The sequence below is a fragment of the Nyctibius grandis genome, chromosome 20 (assembly GCF_013368605.1).
Source record: "Nyctibius grandis isolate bNycGra1 chromosome 20, bNycGra1.pri, whole genome shotgun sequence".
Lineage (NCBI taxonomy): Eukaryota > Metazoa > Chordata > Aves > Nyctibiiformes > Nyctibiidae > Nyctibius > Nyctibius grandis.
The window spans coordinates 6,891,883-6,911,048 of NC_090677.1; the positions used below are offsets into that span (position 1 = coordinate 6,891,883).

General features: G+C 62.4%; 1 protein-coding gene across 1 annotated transcript; it reads left to right on the forward strand.

Annotated features, from left to right (window-relative positions):
• The first annotated feature begins 5,146 nt into the window (after nucleotides 1–5,146).
• On the forward strand, nucleotides 5,147–19,159 carry NID2 (nidogen 2). The gene is made up of 22 exons (XM_068416592.1): nucleotides 5,147–5,338; nucleotides 6,034–6,342; nucleotides 8,682–8,914; nucleotides 9,149–9,561; nucleotides 10,756–10,905; nucleotides 10,989–11,234; nucleotides 11,477–11,677; nucleotides 12,277–12,495; nucleotides 12,599–12,742; nucleotides 13,009–13,137; nucleotides 13,221–13,364; nucleotides 13,443–13,562; nucleotides 13,658–13,894; nucleotides 14,431–14,667; nucleotides 14,832–15,053; nucleotides 15,187–15,356; nucleotides 16,030–16,159; nucleotides 16,362–16,533; nucleotides 16,710–16,867; nucleotides 17,414–17,537; nucleotides 18,225–18,337; nucleotides 18,425–19,159. The coding sequence occupies exons 1-22, from the start codon at nucleotides 5,147–5,149 to the stop codon at nucleotides 18,433–18,435; spliced, it is 4,074 nt and encodes a 1,357-aa protein (XP_068272693.1). The 3' UTR covers nucleotides 18,436–19,159.
• Nucleotides 19,160–19,166: the final 7 nt, after the last annotated feature.

Below are 19,166 nucleotides of genomic sequence, written 5' to 3' on the forward strand. Positions count from 1 at the left end.
TGAGGATGGGGATGGGGAAGAGGAAGGGGATGGGGATGAGGATGGGGATGGGAATGGGGAAGGGGAAGGGGATGGGGATGAGGATGGGGATGAGGATGGGGATGGGGAAGGGGAAGGAGAAGGGGAAGGGGATGGGGATGGGGTAGGACTGGACCGGCTGCAGGGGGAATGGGGAGGAACAATCTGTCCCTGCTGTGTTTTGTGCTGCAGGGAAAAACAGGAGACCCCTTGGGAACACAGGGCACAGCCCACAGGGATGGGCTGATTTTATCTTCGCTCTTAACACCCTCCTTCCCTGCCCCAGCACTTACAGAGGACAAACCCATCTGGGCTGCTGTCCCTGGCAGATGAAACCCCCTCTGCCCGGGAGTTTGCTGGAGCCCGGACCAAATAAGGAACTTGTGGCTGATCTTGGGGGGACGGTGCGCAGGAATCGGTCGGTGTCAGCACACTTGCGAGCTCCCTGCGAGCTCGGCACGCTCATCTGCAGCTGTGGTACCAAAAACAGCTTTGCAGGAGTATTTAGAGAGAGGAAGGAAGGAAGGAGAGCCCCAGAGAGTAAAAAAAACACCTATTTTTTTTACCTTTATGTCTTAAAATACATTCTAAAACCTGGAGTGACCCTTTGGGCTGGGGCTCCTGATGCTTCGGGAAGCTTTTCCATGTGGGAGTGACATTTCCATCCCGTGAGTCTCCGGCTCCCCGGGGTGCTGGGAGGTCCGAGCTCCATTATCTTTCCAGCTGGGAGGGCTCAGCACTTGCTATCTTGCCTTTTAGAGCAATGCCTTAATTATTTCTCCTCTCCATGCACCGAGCCACTTTTCCACACTTCTGCTCCAGCCAAGTCATGCAGGGCCAAGAAACCCCCCCTCTTCCTATAAAAAGCTCGGGTTTCCATATTACGGACCCACCTGCGATCTACCACCCCACCTTCCCAGCTCTCCATAAGGACAACCTCTCTCCCAGAGCACATTTGATGCCCTTGAGCAGGAAGATTTGTGCTGGGTCGCAGCTGGAGCATGCGGGATGGAGCATGTGGGATGGAGCATGTGGGCTGGACCCTGCATGTGGAAATCATCTGCCGCATGGGTGGACACCCTCTGGGCGCAACTGGTTGGCTTGGAATCACTGGGTGCTCCTGCTGCTTGGGTCTGGTGGCCTCCAGACCCACCTAGGCAACATATGCATCCTTGAGGATGCACCTGAGCAAGTCCTGATGGACCTTCTGGTCCAAACCCACCAAGGAAGAGGGTCCCTGCACGTGGGAGCGGTGGGGCCAGGGGGAGAAGGTGGCAAGTCATGAGGCGAAGGCGATTGAAAGAAGCGAGACCAAAGTCAATGAGAACCGTTCCCAAAAATGGAAATGCTGAGAGGTGGGTGCTGCGCTGGTGGGAATCAGCCCTGGGGAAGGCGGCGAGCCCAGCCAGGAGCTGCAGTCCCATGGATGGAGCCACCAGGAGAGATGCCTCCACATGGCCCAAGAGGGAGCAGAGCCACCCCACCGCAGGGGCACGGCCACCCGGCGATTGCCCCTTTGCCCCCCCCCTACAACACCGAGGTTGTTCCCACAGCAGCAGGGTGGCAAGCTGGGCTCACCCCAGCATGCACCTACTGTGGATGCTCCGATGGTTCGTAGGGGTTGAGCTCACACCCAAGGCTGTGCCCACCTCCTTGGGCAAGAGCCAGCTGACAGGGTCTCTCTTTCTTCTTTCTGGTTTTACAGACCCTCAGAGGTGCTGTTGTCAGATCTGGCTGAAATCAGCCAGCAGATTCCAGTTATTAAGGATGGGGGGGAACCCCATAGACATCTCTTTTCCTTAGGACACGAGGCCAAAAATCTCTTGTGTGCTGATTCAGGGAGCTGAGGTGTGCACAACCCCCTCCCTGCGAGAGCCCTTTCCTCCCAGAACCACAAGGATGTTTAAGGCACTAATTTATTGTCCTTCCTCCTCCTCCTCCTTGCTGGTGAGCCTTCAGTGGGGCTGGGGGGGTGCTGGCCCCCTCCTGGCAGCCACATCTGGCAGGAGCATGGTGGAGGTTTGCCAGGCAGCGAGCGGTTTGTCCTGTTTTTTTGTCCCAGTTTGCCCCGTTTAGCAGAGCCAGTTGCGAGTGTCCGTGGTGGCAGGGGCTTTGGGGTCTGGCAGGAGCCCTCCCCAGCCCTGTCCCGCAGAGAAGCTTCCACCTCCTCCAACTTCAGCACATCTGTTTCTGCACAAAACGCCACCCAGTAAATGCCTATTAATATTTTTAATTCCCCGGGCTATGAGAAAAACTACCCCCCCCCAAAGGCTCTGCTGAGGCACATGGGAACGATTACAGGGATCAGTCCCCACAAGCACCTCCTTTCCCAGCACATGGTGTGAGCAAGCATAGCCTGTCCCCATCCCCATTCCCATCCTCATCCAGTACCTATCCCCATTCCCATCCTTGTCCCCATCCTCATCCTCATCCCCGTCCCTGTCCCCATCTGCATCCTCATCCCCATCCTTTTCCTCATCCTCATTTTCATCCCCATCCCCATCTCCATCTCCATCCCCATCCCCATCCCATCCCCATCCCCATCCCATCCCCTTCCCCACCCCATCCCATCCCCATCCCCATCCCCATCCCCATCCCCATCCCCATCCCCATCCCCATCCCATCCCCATCCCCATCCCCGTCCCCATCCCCATCCCATCCCCATCCCATCCCATCCCCATCCCCATCCCCATCCCATCCCCATCCCTATCTATCCCCATCCCCATCCCCTTCCCCACCCCATCCCATCCCCAACCCATCCCCATCCCATCCCCAACCCTATCCCCATCCTCATCCCTTTTGCCCAGGCATGGGGCAGCGCTGGCTGGACCCAGCGTGGGGAACTTATGGGGTTAGCAGCTCCTCCCTTGAAACCCCAAGTTAATTTACCCCTTAAAAATATATATTAGGACTGTCTTAACGAAATGCCTCAGAACAGCAGCCACAGTAGCTCACAAAGCAACAGCCCCCAAACACCCCACAGGGCAGCAGGGCTGTCCTCCCTCCTTCCCTATCCCATCACCACCTCTTAGGTGCCACCAAATGCCACCCTTCCCCATGGGAGGGACATCCCGGCCAGGGTCTCACCCTCGGGACAGACACGGGGGTGTTTGGGGGACACGGGGGTGTTTGGGGGACACGGTTGGCTTTGTCCCCGCTGCGGGGGATGCAGAGGGGCTGCCGGCCCCTCACGGTGCCTGATGTCCCCGGGGGGTGTCGGAGCCTCAAAGAAAAGCCGTTTTTTTGGCACGGGGAACTCCTCGAAGGCTACGGACCGTATCCAGCTGGCCTGAACCCTGCTCAAAGCCCTAATGGTTTTCCGTGGCCAGGCGAGGAGTCTCCCTGCAAGGGCCAGAGCTGGCCCGCTGCCCGCAGCCGAGGGGGTGGCAGCTCGGCAAGACGCTGTCCCCGCGGTCACGCTCACCGGGACAGCCGGGCTTCCAAACCCAGCCCCGGCACGGGTGGGAGCTGCTTTCCAGGGTGGCCAGGCTGCAGCAGCTCACACCCTGCTCGGGGCGGAGGGGACAGGGGCCATGGTGACAAATCCCTGTCACCGCAAGAGGGACGGGGCAGACGTCATCCAGCCACTTCCCCTGCGAGGATTCCTGCTGGGAATGCCACGAATGCGTCCCTGATTTATTTCTCTCGACAGCCTACGGGGTTTGACACTTCCCTCCTTGTTATCTGGCATTCCTCGGGCATGCATATGGTTTGGGACAGATGCGATACCAAGCCTGGCCCGGGGCCAGGGAAGTGGGAAGCTCTCCAAGAAGGAGCAGAGTGTTTGGCTGCTCCCAGCCTGCATTTCCAGGAGCACGCAGGGCATCCGACTGCTTGGACTTGGGGCTGCCCTGTCCTGCACCACTGCACGTCCCCTCACCCCAACACCCCAAACCAAAGCCAAGGACTCCCCAGGCTGCCCGTCCGTGAAGCACTGACCCCTCCAGACCTTTTATAGAATCACAGAATGGTTTTGGTTGGAAAGGACCTTTAAGATCATCGAGTCCAATCATTAACCCAGCACTGCCAAGCCCACCACTAACCCATGTCCCTCAGCACCACATCTACACAGCTTTTAAATCCCTCCAGGGATGGGGACTCCACCACTGCCCTGGGCAGCCTGTTCCAACGCTTGACAACCCTTTTGGGGAAGAAATTGTCCCTGATCTCCAATCTAAACCTCCCCTGGCACAACTTGAGGCCGTTTTCTCTCGTCCTGTCGCTTGTTATCTGGGAGAAGAGACCGACCCCCCCTCGCTACACCCTCCTTTCAGGCAGTTGTAGAGAGCAATCAGGTCTCCCCTCAGCCTCCTGTTCTCCAGGCTAAACACCCCCAGGTCCCTCAGCCGCTCCCCATCACACTTGTGCTCCAGACCCTTCCCCAGCTCCGTTGCCCTCCTCTGGACTCACTCCAGCACCTCAAGGTCTTTCTTGTCTTTCTTTTCTGGACGGAGACGATGGAAGATGGGTCTGAGAAAGGACAAACCGCAGCAGCCCGGTGCCACCGTGCGTGGGGAGCCCGTGGCACGGCCGGCCCCGCTCGCTGACAACTCGCCAGCGGAGCTGCGCGACGTATTTTGCCCGGGGTCTGTTCCAGCTCTCCGCTCCCCCGCTCCCCCGGGGATGAGGGGTCACGTTCCTGCCCGGCCCCGGGGAGCGGCATCCGAGGGGAGCCAGCGCGGAGCGGCCGGGGCCTCTCGCCCACGCCCGGCTGGCTGCGGGCCCGGCTCCGGGGGCGTTACAGCGGCGGGGGGGGGCGGGCAGAGCCCCGGGGAGCGGCGGGGGGTGCGGAGGGGGGATGCCCGCTGTCCTGTCCCCCCCCCCCCGCAGCGCTCGGCCCGCCGCCCCCCGGGATGCCGCCGCGGTACCCAGCCCGGGGGGGAGGACGGAGGGGGCGGACCGGGGGGGGGGCTGCAGCCCGGGGCGGATTTTGGGGTAAGGCCCGATTGGCCCGGGCCGGGCCCGGGGGATCCAATGGCGGCGCGGGGGCGGCCCGGAGCCCGCCCCGCCCCGTCCCGCCCCGCCGGCTCCGATTCCCTGCGGCGGGTCCGCTGCGCTGCTCCGCTCCGGTTCGCCCCGTCGGGTGCGGTCGGTGCCGTCGAAGGGGAGCCCCGGGGGGGCCGGCGGGATGCGGGGGGTGCTGGCGGCGGTGCTGGCGGCGGTGCTGGCGGCGGGGGCGGCCCTGCCCCGCCCGGGGCTGCTGCCCTACGGCCCGGCCCGCGGCGATGCCCGGCTCCGGCCCGGCGACGACGAGAGCTCGCCCGGGCTGTCGCTGCGCCGCGCCCTGCGCCTCTACGGCCGCGCCGCCCGCCGCCTCTACGTGAGTCCCGGCTGGCCCCGGCCCCCCGCCCTGCCCTGGCCCCCTAGCCCCCCTTCCTCCTCTCCCTCTGTCCCTCCATCTTCCCATCCCTCCCTCCTTCCATCCCTCCTGGTCTCTCCATCTTCCCGTCCTCCTCCATCCCTCTATCCCACCATCCCTCCCTCCCTCCTTCTATCTCCCCCCCATCTTTCCATCCCTCCTCCCTCTCACCCCCTTTCTCCCCAGCCATTCCCCTTTCTCCCCAGCCATTCCCCATGACACCCACCTCCCCTTGACACCCACCTCCCCTTGACACCCACCTCCCCTTGACACCCACCTCCCCTTGACATCCACCTCCCCTTGACACCCACCTCCCCTTACCCCTTCTCCCCACCCCTGCACCACCACAAGTGTCTTTTCCCCCTTGTCCCCATCCATTTTCCCCCCTCCCGCTGTCTCCGGCTGCAGAGGAACAAGAGGGCTTTCTCCTCTGCAGCTGTTCCCCCGCTCACAGCTGGGACGGCCCCTGGGCTGTAGCTCTCTGAGGGGGATGGAGAAGCCCGAGGTCTTTGTTTTCTCCTTGGCCGGATGAGGCCACGCGGTCTCAGGGCGCTCAGCTGTGCCCCACTCCACCGGGGAGCGGGGGGACATGAGGGGGGACCGGTGACCGAGTCACCTCTGCAGCTCCTGAGCACCCTGCGCCGCTCTCCCTGCAGGTGGGGACCAACGGGGTCATCTCCACGCAGGATTTCCCCAGGGAGACCCAGTACGTGGATGACGATTTCCCCACAGACTTCCCCGTCATCGCTCCCTTCCTGGCTGACCTCGACACCTCCGGTGACAGAGGGAACATCTACTACCGGCAAGATGACTCTCCAGATGTGCTGGACCAGGCTGCAGGCTACATCCAGGCTGGGTTCCCCGACACCGCTGGCTCCTTTGTGCCCACCAACGCGTTCATTGCCACCTGGGAGGACGTGGGCGCCTACCAGGAGCTCTCGCAAGACACCGAGCCCTCCAAGAAGGTGAGGCCCATGGGCTGAAGTTGGATGCCCATCCTCCGTGTCGTGGGATGATGAGTCTTGTGTAGCACCCAAAACGCTCAGTCTCTTCTTTCTGGGCAGCTGGATGGTGGGTCCAGCCTTGGATGAGCACGGGGGGAGACATGGAGCTCCTCTCCGCTCAGAGCTGTGGCGGTGGTGTGTCTGTTGGCTTTGCTCATGGGCAGAAGAGGGTTAGACGTTGCCTTCAGCTCCATGGTTGGAGGTGCTCAGGCTTTTCTCTGCTTTTCAGGCAAAGCTTTAGAGTGCTGGTGGCTCCAGATTTGCAGGGCAGAGTTGGGCTGGGGGAAGCTGAGGGCACCCATCATGCTCCTGAGCTTTAGCCGGTGGCTTGGGGCTGGTCCTTCCTTCTGCCTGAACACTACCAGTGAGGGAACCGGCTCCAGAGTTTCCACCGTGGGTTGATTTTGTGTCTGGAAAACAAGCTCGTAGGTGGTCCGCCGGCTCGGGGAGATGACCTGTGTGCTCCACCCATGGGCTGATAAGGCTCCTGCGTGGGTGGACCTACAGCATTTCCCCGAAAACGCTGGATCCCGGGGCAGGAGCTGTCACGTTAGGCTGATGACGTGCCGAGGAGGTGACGGTGACGCCGTGCCGGCAGGACGGGCTTCTCCAAACGAGCTGAATATGAGGAACTGCAAGAGGTGGCGAACACCCAGAGCCGTGCGATGGGCGACGGGCTGAGCCCAAAGCCCATCAGCAGCCACCAGGTCCCCATGGGCCACCAGGAGCCGTCCCTGCCGGCCGTCCCCCCTGCTCCGGGGCCCTTCGGTTGCGGAGAGTAAAGCCAAGCAGGGGAAGAAACCGAGGTTTGGAAGGCAACGAGGCACATTTTTTCCTCTCATTTAAAACTTGGGAAAGCAGCTGAAGAGATGCCATCGGGGGCCTCGCGGCGACCTCACAGCCATCAGAAACGCAGCCTCCTCCTCTCTTCCCGATTTATTTTTCCTCTCTGAAAAGCTGGATCAGGTTTTCAAACGAAACCGGGCTGGGAACAAGCAGCTCCGGGGAGCGTTTCATTCAAGACCCAAATGCAGCTCGTGCCTGCGATTTGCTGAGCTCCCCCTGAGCCAAAACTGCTAAAATCCTCCCCAAAAGCCACATTTTTTCTTATCATTTGTTGAAACGCCGCCCTCCCGCTGCTCAGAACCGGGACTGACCTCGCAGCCTTTACCCCCGGCTTTGCAAAGCCACGGCTCGTCCTTTTTAACCCTCCAAAGCTGGGTTGAGGCGGGGGGGTTGAGGCTCCCCGGTCCCCTGCCTTGCGGGGGGTCCTGCCTGGCCATCTGGCAGCTCCTTGGGGACACACTTTGTCCCCGCGGCGACGCTTTCTGCGCGGGGCGAGAGCTGACCCCGCTTCAAAAATCGCCCTTTGGGCTGGAATTTGCCCTTTGCCGGGAGCGGCCGCAAACATGTGCCCCCCCCAACGTGTGTCCCTTGATGCCAGCACGTCGGTGTCACCCACCGGGTCCCCTCTCGCCACCCACCGTGGGGGGAAAACGAGTCGTGCAGCTGCCGCCGCGATTTGGCTGCGTGGGGGAAGGAATCTGGACCCCGGGGAAGGGGGTTAATCCCCCCCCCCCCCACCAAAGCTTTTTGGCTGCCCTCGCACGGGGTCTCTGAATGCCCGAGTGTGTGACACGCACAACGAGGCCCTTTATACCCTGCGGGGCTGCCAGGAAAGTGTGTGATGCCCCGGGGACCCTGTGCCCGGAATTTGGGGCTGGTGCTGCGGGGACAGGCAGGGGGGTGGCACGGGGGGAGCCCCCACCCCTCCTGCCCGCTGCTCCGGGGCTCAAACTGGGAGCCCCAGCGTGCCTGTAGTGGGATGTGTGGCTGTGGGGAAGGTGGGAACGTGTTTTTTTCCTGAGGAAACTAAAATTGTTCCCCGGGGGAAGTGGGGGGGGTGCAGGTTTTCCTCCGGTGCTGATGGGATGGAGGGGGCAGGATGGGGGGGACAGCAGCGATGGGCTCCCGGGCTGCAGCGTGCCAGCCTGGCACGTGGGTGAGGTACAGGGCTGTCACCTCCCTGTGTGACAGCTCCAAGGGACACCCCTGCGCCGGTACAGCGGCGAGGGGGTGGCCTGGCTGTGCCGTGGGCTCCTGTGGAGGATGCTGAGCATCTGCCCAGGGGTCTGGCCATGCGTGAGCAGCCCCTGCTCCTGCTTGTCCCTCTTCACAGGGCTCTTTTGTGGTGCTTACATGCACTGCGGTGTGCAGGGAGGTGGCTGGCACGTCCCCAGTCCCCTTCCCTGGCTCAGTCCTCCCCATGACGTCCATCTGTCCTGCTCTCCCCTCCACAGCTCAACACCTTCCAGGCTGTCATAGCCTACGACGATGAGGACACCTACACCATCTTCCTCTACCCCGAGGGTGGCCTCCAGTTCCTGGGGACACGGCCCAAGGAGTCCTACAACGTCCAGCTAGAGTTGCCGGCCAGGGTGGGCTTCAGCTGGGGGGACAGCGACGACCCGAAGAGGGACGGGCTCTTCCACAGCCTGGCCAGCAGCGAGCAGGCTCTGAGGCTCCTGGAGCGGTGCGTGGTGCCCGGGGGCTGTGCAGGGTGGGCAGGGGGAGCGGGGTCACCTTCTCCCAGCCCACGGCACCTTTTAAAGGCTGGAGGAAGGGGGGTGATGGGCTGCATCGGGGGGGACTCAGCCCCACATGCACAGGAGCTGCGTTTGGGGTCCTGGGAGGGGTGGTGGTACCTTTTGGGGGGCGGTTCCCACCGTGGCAGCGATGGACATGCCCGTGTGCTGCTGTCTTGCAGGGAGAGCAACACGGGGGTGCCCGGCGTGTGGGTCTTCCATGTGGGCAGCGCAGCCCCCCTGGAGCACGTGGAGCCGGGGCATGGCGGGGGAGCGAGCCCCAACGTGGCACGGAGTCCCGGGCATCACGGCCCCGGCACCGTCTACAGCCACGCCGACCCCGCGGCCCCGTTGCTGCTGGCGCAGCGCGGCTCGGAGGCCACGTCACCGCGTCCCCACGACGGACCCCGTGCCCCACCGCTGCTGGCCACCATCCCCGAGGGGCTGCCCGCGTCGCCGGGGCAGGAGCGGAGCCGCCGGCTACACCCCGATGGGGACGGTGGCATGTGGCAGAGCTACTCTGCCAACCCCTCTTCCTACAGCTCCGGGCACCACGGCGTCGGCGTGGAGGAGGACGTGCATTTTGACCCCGACGGTGAGTGGCCGCAGCCCCTCCGATGGCCAACGGGGCCGTCCAGTGGTGGGTGGCTCCTAAAAAAGGTCCCTGCGCTGCAGGCTCGGCCCTTCCCAAGCAGCCGGGGCTGGAGTGGGGGTGGGCTGGCATCGCTGCTGCCAAGCTCCTGCCCTCCCAGCTCCTCCCACAGAATCACAGAATCAATGAGGTTGGAAGAGCCCTCTGGGATCATCGAGTCCAACCATTGCCCTGACACCACCATGGCAACTAGACCATGGCACCAAGTGCCACGTCCAGGCTTTTCTTAAACCCCTCCAGAGATGGTGACTCCCCCACCTCCCTGGGCAGCCCCTTCCAATGGCTAATGACCCTTTCTGAGAAGAAATGCTTCCTAATGTCCAACCTGAACCTCCCCTGGCGAAGCTTGAGGCTGTGTCCTCTTGTCTCCTGCCAGCGAATCCTGCTGCCGGGGGCTGCTGGCACCGTACGTCCCCACGTGCCCCGCGCTGCATGGAGGGAAGCTCAGGGGACAGGTCCCAGCCACCACCGAGCTGGCTGGGGAGCCACCGTGGGGGAGCAAAGCCCTGTCCCTGCCCGGCTGTGTCCCTAAACAAGAAAAGAAAGACCTTGAGGTGCTGGAGCGAGTCCAGAGAAGGGCAACGAAGCTGGTGAAGGGTCTGGAGCACAAGTGTGATGAGGAGCGGCTGAGGGACCTGGGGGTGTTTAGCCTGGAGAACAGGAGGCTGAGGGGAGACCTGATCGCTCTCTACAACTACCTGAAAGGAGGGTGTAGCGAGGGGGGGTCGGTCTCTTCTCCCAAGTAACAAGTGATGGGACGAGAGGAAACGGCCTCAAGTTGTGCCAGGGAAGGTTTAGATTGGAGATCAGGAAAAACTTCCCCGAAAGTGTTGTCAAGCATTGGAACAGGCTGCCCAGGGCAGTGGTGGAGTCCCCATCCCTGGGGGGATTTAAAAGCCGTGTAGATGTGGTGCTGAGGGACATGGTTAGTGGTGGCCTTGGCAGTGCTGGGTTAAGGGTTGGACTCAGTGATCTTAAAGGTCCTTTCCAACCAAAACCATTCTGTGGTTCTATTCTAACAATCCGCTGGCACTCGCTCTCTCCCCCTCTGTCACCTCTGCATACCCTTAGGTGCCCACCCTTAGGAAGGGGTGGCTTTGTCACCACGTCCCCCAACCCTTTCCCCCTCGTCCCCAGTGTTCACCTACAGCGCAGCCGCCAAGGAGACCTGTGCCCAGCACCACGGGCGCTGCTCCCCGCACGCCTTCTGCACCGACTACGCCACCGGCCTCTGCTGCCACTGCCGGGCCACCTACTACGGCAACGGGCGCCAGTGCCTGCCTGAAGGTACGGGGGTGGGCGGCGGCGACGGGCACCCCGTCCCCTGGGTGGCCGCTGCCAGGGGTGCCCGTCTCCCCCTCCCCGCGCAGGGGCCGTGCATCGCCTCAACGGGAAGGTGAGCGGGAGCCTGGCGGTGGGACGGGCGGCCGTGCGCTTCCAGGACGTCGACCTGCACGCCTACATCGTGGGCAGCGACGGCCGGGCCTACACGGCCATCAGCGGGGTGCCCCAGCCCGCTGGCAGGGCCCTCCTGCCCCTCCTGCCCCTCGGGGGGCTCTTCGCGTGGCTCTTCGCCCTCGAGGAGCCCGGGTCTGAGAACGGCTTCAGCATCACCGGTGAGCGGGGACCTGGGATGTGCCGCCGAGCCCCGTTGCCCCGTGTGGCTTGGGGCGGGTGATGAGGGGTTTGGGGGTTCAGGGCAGTCCCAGGGCTCCTCCGGTCACCTCGCTGCTTCAGGTGGCTGTAACCCCCCTGCTGCGAGCCCGCGGGTGTGCCCAAGGAGCAGGGAAGGGTGCTCTGGGGACGTGTCCCTAAAAACCCTGCGACCGAACGCTGCCCGTCCCCTTTTCCTGCCCAGGTGCTGAATTCACCCAGAGCCTGGAGGTGACCTTCTACCCCGGGGAGGAGACGGTCCACGTCACTCAGACGGCCGAGGGCCTGGGGCCGGACAATTACTTAAGCATTAAGACGCACATCCAGGGTCAGGTGCCCTTTCTCCCGGAGAACGTCTCTGTCCACTTCTCTCCCTACAAGGAGCTCTACCACTACTCCAGCTCAGGTAGGAGCCTGTGCCACCCCTGCGTGCCCAAAACCACCCCGTCCCCACCGCGGTTCCCAACACCCGAGAGGCTTCGGAGCTGTTGGAGCGAGTCCAGAGGAGGCCATGGAGATGATCCAAGGGCTGGAGCCCCTCTGCTATGGAGACAGGCTGAGAGAGCTGGGGCTGTTCAGCCTGGAGAAGAGAAGGCTCCGGGGAGACCTTCTAGCACCTTCCAGTACCTGAAGGGGCTACAGGAAAGCTGGAGAGGGGCTTTTTACAAGGGCATGGAGTGACAGGATGAGGGGGGACGGTTTTAAACTGAAAGAGGGGAGATTGAGATGCGATCTGAGGAAGAAATTCTTGGCTGTGAGGGTGGTGAGACCCTGGCCCAGGGTGCCCAGAGAAGCTGTGGCTGCCCCCTCCCTGGCAGTGTTCAAGGGCAGGTTGGATGGGGCTTGGAGCAACCTGGTCTGGTGGAAGGTGTCCCTGCCCATGGCAGGGGGTTGGAACTGGATGATCTTTAAGGTCCCTTCCAACCCAAACCATCCTGTGATTCTATGATCGATGCTGAAGCCGCTTCTCCCCCATCCCGGGGGGCTTTTCTCCCCACCCTGCAGCCGTGACATCCTCTGCGCAGCGGCAGTACGTCCTGGCCGCGGGCACGGCCAACCAGACCCTGTCCTACCGCCTGCGCCAGAACATCACCTTCGCCGGCTGCCCGCACACCCGCCCGCCCGCCCGCCAGCGGCTCAGCGTGGCCCGCGCCTTCGCCCTCTACGACGCCCACGAGCACGTCCTGCGCTACGCCCTCGCCGCCCGCGTCGGCTCGGCACCAGGTGAGCTCCGGCACCCACCCCAGGGTGCCCACCCCAGGGTGCCACCCCCCGCTGCCGTGTCCCCCAGGTCTTGTCCCCCCCCAACACCCTTCCTTGCCTGCAGATGACGCCGAGAATCCCCCGGTGAACCCGTGCCACGATGGCACGCACGCGTGCGAGGCGCCGGCGCGCTGCCAGCCCGGCGTGGGGATGGGGTACACGTGCGAGTGCGCGGCCGGGTACCGCGGGGACGGCCGGGGCTGCCGAGGTGAGCGGGGGCCGCGGGCGGGTGCGAGGAGCCAGGGGGCTGGTGCACCGTGGTGGCCAGTGCCATGTGGGGTGCTGGGACGTGGCACAGCATCACAGCACCCACGGTGTCAAGAGTTGCACCAAGCATGTGGGTGAATCACGGTGGGGAGGGGAAACTGAGGCAGGGGGCTGCTGGGGGCACCTGGGGAAGGTCTCCAGGAGCAGCGTGGGGATGGGGGGTGTCCCATCACCCCTGGGACACCCGCCGTGTCCCCCTTCCTCTAGAGGTGGACGAGTGCGCGGAGGGCCTGAGCCAGTGCGGCCCCTTCACCGTGTGCCGGAACGTGCCGGGCAGCTACCGGTGCGAGTGCCGCAGCGGGTACGGGCCAGCGGAGGACGGGCAGGCGTGCGTGCGTAAGTGCTGGCCCCATGGTTCGGGGTCCCCCTGCACCCCTGTGCCCCACAGGGCCACCCCCTCACCCCCTCTGTCCCCGCAGCGCTGGCACCGGCGACCGACCCCTGCGAGGACGGGAGCCACCCCTGCGCGCCCGCGGACCGGGCACGCTGCCTGCCCCGCGCCGGGGGCCGCCCCGCCTGTGAGTGCCTCCCCGGGTACACCGGCGACGGCATCGACTGCTCCGGTACGGGGGCGCGGGAGGGACCGTGGGGTGCCACCCAGACCCCCTGCCCCGGCTCATGCCCATCCTCCCCGTGCACAGACGTGGACGAGTGCGCCGAAAACCCGTGTCACCCGGCTGCCACCTGCTACAACACGCCAGGCTCCTTCTCCTGCCGCTGCCAGCCCGGCTACGAGGGCGATGGCTTCCAGTGCATGCATGGTAAGGCTGCCCCGCTCGCCCCTGCGCCGGCTCTGCCCGGGGTGGCATCCCCCATCCTCACTCTGCCGTCGCTCTGGCTTTCCCGGCGGCGGAAGGGAGCGCGCAGCGGCTGACCCCGTGCCAGCACGAGCAACTGTACCCACGGACGGTGCCGCTGGGACCCTCGCCCGTGGGTGACGGGCACGTGCCCCAGTGCGACGAGGAGGGCGGGTACCGGCCCCTGCAGTGCCACAGCAGCACCGGGCACTGCTGGTGCGTGGACGGCGCGGGGCAGGAGATTGCGGGCACGCGGACGGCGCCGGGCAGCACGCCGCCTCGCTGCGGGAGCCCAGGTGGGTGCCACCTCGGGGGGCGAGGGGAGGCGGGTGGGGTCCTTCAGCACCCAACCCCATGGGATCAGCGGGCACCCAGCTGCTGGGGTGAAGCATCTCCCAGGAGATGCCCTGGGTGGCTGCGGTGGTTGTGGGGGGTTGAGGTGGGGGCCAGAGCGGGCTGGGGGCTGCCCAACCGCCTGGCCGGGGGCTTCTCTACCATGGCCTGGGTGCAGGGTGCTGCCGAATGGGTGGCTGGGCACCTCGGGGGGCTCCTGGGTCTTTATAGGGCGCCCTGGCCCAGGGGGGTTATAGTGGCAGTGGCCATTGGGGCACCTCCTGTGGCATCTTGCAATGGAGGGGACAACCATGGGGTGCCGAGGGGGGCTGGAGAGGCGCAGCCCCCACTCCCCTGGCCCACGGGGGGAGGCCAAGCGGTGCTGGCAGAGCATCACCCAGCACCTGGGCGAAGCGGGGCCAACGGTGGGTGCCAGGCGGGTCCAGGGGAGCAGCGTGGCACCCCCTGAGCCCGGGGTGGGGGCGGTTGGGGCCGGCAGGGTCCGTCCAGCAGCTGAGCCCCTGCGAACACGAGCGGCTGTACCCGCGGGAGGTGCCGCCGGGACCCTCGCCCGTGGGCGACGGACACGTGCCCCAGTGCGACGAGGAGGGCGGGTACCGGCCCCTGCAGTGCCACGGCAGCACCGGGCACTGCTGGTGCGTGGATGCGGCGGGGCAGGAGATTGCGGGCACGCGGACGGCGCCGGGCAGCACGCCGCCTCGCTGCGGGAGCCCAGGTGGGTGCCACCCCGGGGGGTGCGTCCCCTCCGTGCAGCACCCTTAGCATGGAGGGCCACCCAGCAAGGAGAGGGGGGACGCGGGGCTCTGGCAAAGCCCCGAGTCCCCCCAAGCTCACACCTGGGGGGGTCCGTGGTGGTGACTGTCCCCATGCCCGGCGCAGAGCCCACGGAGCGGCCCCGCACCATGTGCGAGCGCTGGCGGCAGAGCTTGCTGGAGCACTACGGGGGCAGCCCCCGCCGCGACCAGTACGTGCCCCAGTGCGACGCGGCGGGGGCCTTCACCCCACTGCAGTGCCACGGGGACAGCGGGTACTGCTGGTGCGTGGACCAGAGCGGCAGGGAGATCCAGGGCACGCGCTCAGAGCCCGGCAGCACCCCGCCGTGTAAGAGCTGGGCACCCCACGGGTGACACCCCCCGTCCAGCACGGCCGCCTGGCACTGCACCCCGCTGCGGTGCGGAGCCGAGGGGCCGCTGCTCCAGTCTCTATCCCTGTCCCCACCCCGTTTATGTGCCAGGTCTCCCCAGCGTCGCACCGCCCAGCGTCCGGCCCTCGCCCCGGCCCGACGTGTCCCCCCCGGCCACGGGGACCTTTCTGCTCTACGCCCAGGGCCAGCAGATCGGCTACCTCCCACTCAACGGCACGCGGCTGCAGAAGGAGGCGGCGAAGACCCTGCTCTCCCTGCACGTAGAGTATCTCCAGCGCCGGGGTGTCCCCTAACGCAACGGGAGGGGGGTTAGGGACAGGCTGGAGCTGCAGCTCGGGGTTTCATGGCTCCCTGGACCTGAGCTATGATGGTTTGAGGGGTCACCTCGTGAAGGCTGATGGTTTTTGGGACACTGGCTGTGCTGGCTGCCTTGGGGCTGAGATGGTCGTGACTGCAACCTTGCCTGTTTCCTTCCTTGGACTCCTCTTGGAGCGTGGCCACGTGAATCTCCAGCCAGGCCAGCCCAGCCCGAGGGAGAGGAACGCTGGAAACTGGGCCACGACCCTCCCTGTGCCCCGGGGAACCAAAACACCTTGCCAAGTATTCCCTTTCCCCATCCTGAAGGTCATTCCTGGAGCTGGCTTCACTGCTGGAGCAGTGTCTCCTTGAGCCGAAGGGGTTCAAACCCATCTGGACGTGGGTGTGTGCCTGCAGCAGCTGGCCTTAAAAACCCTCTGCTGCAGGATTCAGCCTGGGGTGTGCAGGAGGAGCCTGTCAGTGTTGGGTTTTGTCGGCGAAAAGGGATTTGAGCGTAATCACATCTTGCAGAGTGCCCCGGGCAGCTCCTGATGCCGGCTGGTGGGATAAGGGTGCTCACTGAGCCTCTTGGCTGAGGCAGCATTTCACCCTGCGTCCCTCTCCCAACCTTGGCAGGGCTCCATCGTGGTGGGGATCGACTACGACTGCCGGGAGAAGACCATCTATTGGACTGATGTGGCCGGCCGGACCATAAACCGGGCGAGCCTGGAGCCAGGCGCTGAGCCGGAGACTGTCATCAACTCAGGTGTGCTCCCATCACCAGTGCCATCTGCCCAAGGCCACGTCAGCGGGTCCACACCAGTTTGTGCCCATCGAGGCTCTGGGGCTGACCTGCTTTGGGGTCCTCCACCCACCCGAGGTTGGGTGGTTGGGGCTGTGGGTTGGGGCAGTGACGGGTCCAGGAGCAGCACGTCCCCAGGCCCCGAGCACGTGTGTCCCTCCGGCAGGGCTCATCAGCCCCGAGGGGCTGGCTGTGGACCACCTGCGCCGAGCCATGTTCTGGACCGACAGCGGTCTGGATAGGATCGAGAGAGCCCGGCTGGACGGCTCCGAGCGACGGGTGCTCTTCGACACCGAGCTCGTCAACCCGCGGGGCATCGCGGTGGACCCCGTCCGAGGGTGAGCAGCAGAGGGGCTTTGCAAGGGGCAAGAGTTGGGCACCACGGTGGTGCCGCGGCCCCATCCTGACCCTGGGAGCAGCTCTCCTACATCACACACCCCGTAGGAGGGATGATCTCCTACCCCTCCTTACTGCTGTGTGTCCTGTTTGTTCACTATATAATTCTTTTTCCAAGCAACCTTTACTGGACAGACTGGAATCGTGAAGCACCCAAAATTGAAACTTCCACCGTCAACGGAGCCAACAGGAGGGTCCTGGTGCACACGGACATCGGCTTGCCCAACGGCCTGACGTTCGACCCCTTCGCCAAGCTGCTCTGTTGGGCAGACGCAGGTAACTCCACCGAGGAGGGATCGACTACAACACACTAAGCCTTGAGGGGAAAAACAGCTCTATGTGTCTTTAGCCCACCTGTGTGCTTCTCTGCCCCCTTCCACTGTCCTGCCCCAAAGGACATGGTGTGACAGGGCCGAGGAGGCTCACAGCGTGAGTTGGTTCTAATCTCTTCTCCCAGGCAACTAGCAATAGGAGAAGAGGACACAGCCTCAAGCTTCACCAGGGGAGGTTCAGGTTGGACATGAGGAAGCATTTCTTCTCAGCAAGGGTCATTAGCCATTGGAAGGGGCTGCCCAGGGAGGTGGTGGAGTCACCATCTCCGGAGGTGTTTAAGAAAAGCCTGGACATGGCACTTAGTGCCCTGGTCTAGTTGACATGGTGGTGTCAGGGCAATGGTTGGACTCGATGATCCCAGAGGGCTCTTCCAACCTCATTGATTCCATAATCTTCAGGCTATGAAGCTGTTTCAAAACGTAGTGCATACAAAGAACACGTTTGGTGGGGTTATTTTGTGGCCTGGTAACTTGTCTCGTGTTTGAACAGGAACAAAGCACCTGGAGTGCACGTTCCCCGACGGCACGGGCCGGCGTGTCATACAGAACAACCTCAACTACCCCTTCAGCATCGTCAGCTACGCCAATCACTTCTACCACACCGACTGGAGACGGTGAGGAGAAAACCCGCTCCCTCCCGTGCCGGGAGCCACCCTCTGCCACTCCTGCCCGAGTCGTGCTAGCGAGGGGCTTTGAGCCAGAGGGGGAAAAACGAGGGCTGTCCCCAGCCTGGTCCTGAGCCCTGGAACCTCCCCAGAGTGCTCTCTTGGGTCTCCTGCAGCACCACGTTCAGCAACACCCGCTCGTACTTCTCAGCGCAGAGCAGTTGTTTAGAACAACCCCAGCTTCCTGGGAGGGACACAAATAAGGGTTGGGGTTTTTTTTTAAAATAAAACTTGGCACAAATTTCTGAGTCTAGATTAAGGCAAAGGAAAGATTCTGTCCTCAGTCGTTCCCTCTCCCCCACCACCCAAGGCCCTCAGCATCGGGAACTCGCCTCTATTCCCACTCCAGCTGGAAGCTCTCAAAACTTCAACCTTAGCAGATTACAACAAACACTTAAGTGCTTGCCACGCTTGGAGGGGACTCTCAGGGAGCTCATTTCTCCTTGGAAGGCTGTCTCTGTGACTCTGCATCACCAGAGAAATGCACTGAATGAGCCGGAGGTAGATTTTATAGGGCAAATATCTTTCCACTTGTTCAGACCAATCTTTTTTTCTTTTTTTTCCTTAAATGCATGTAGATGGAAAAAAACCCCACAAGTTTCATAAATAAAGCCCTTCTCCCCCTTTTATCACCAGGGACGGTGTGATAGCTATTGATAAAGAAACCGGCTCTTTCACCGATGAGTATCTTCCAGAGCAGCGATCACATCTCTACGGAATAACTGCAGTTTATCCCTACTGCCCTGGAGGTAAACCCCAACAAACCCCATCCCCTCATCCCTGTCGCACAGCAGTTACGTGCCTGACACGCTAACAACACCCATTTCTCTCTGCAGCAAGGAAATAGTAACGGCTACTTCGAGAAACAACACTCTTTGCACCCAAAAGAACTTCAGACCCAGAAAACTGTCACTGCATACAACTAAGGGGGGAAACCCTTAAGCAAGGCCAATGAAGAGACCTACTTCCCTGCAAAAGATTACCAAGTATTTTTTGAAGTTATACCTCAAGTCTTTACTACTGTATTTTTTTAAAAAAAGTGAAAAAACATTGATATATTACCAAAAAAATGGTCCTGTGGATCATAGGCCATTACTCTAACTCTTGCTTATACAAGCAGATTTAAAATGTAGCTTTCTTAGTCAAATGTTTTATTTTATTGGAAAAAGAATGGATTAATTTTTAATAGTTTTGACAATCTGACCAACAGGTCCTTTTATCTAAAAGATAAGTGCCTATGAGGAACTTTAGATGCAGTATCTTGCTGGGTCTAAGTAATCTCCAGCCCTGAAGACAGAGACTGTGTGTGCTCCAAAAGTGTGCCCAAAAATTATGTGATATGGCAAAGGCATTGAAGTTTTCCCAGAAGACAGTTCTGTATTTTCACCACCTGCCTCAATGCATGTCTTTTAGTATTTATATTAGAAGAATGTGCTAGAATTGATCTGTTCATGCTGGTTGGTTCTTCTAAGTGCCTTCATCGACCTACCCAGCGTAGAGCAATACATGTTCAGAAATACCATTTATGTTGTAACGCTTCACTTTTTTCTAGGTTACTTCAATAATTGAATAAAATGG

Coding starts and splice junctions, on each gene's coding strand:
- NID2 (XM_068416592.1), top strand. CDS start 5,147: ATGCGGGGGGTGCTGGCGGCGGTGCTGGCGGCGGTGCTGGCGGCGGGG. Junction 11,235..11,476: donor GAACGGCTTCAGCATCACCG/GTGAGCGGGGAC, acceptor TTTCCTGCCCAG/GTGCTGAATTCACCCAGAGC. Junction 14,668..14,831: donor GCCTCGCTGCGGGAGCCCAG/GTGGGTGCCACC, acceptor TGCCCGGCGCAG/AGCCCACGGAGCGGCCCCGC.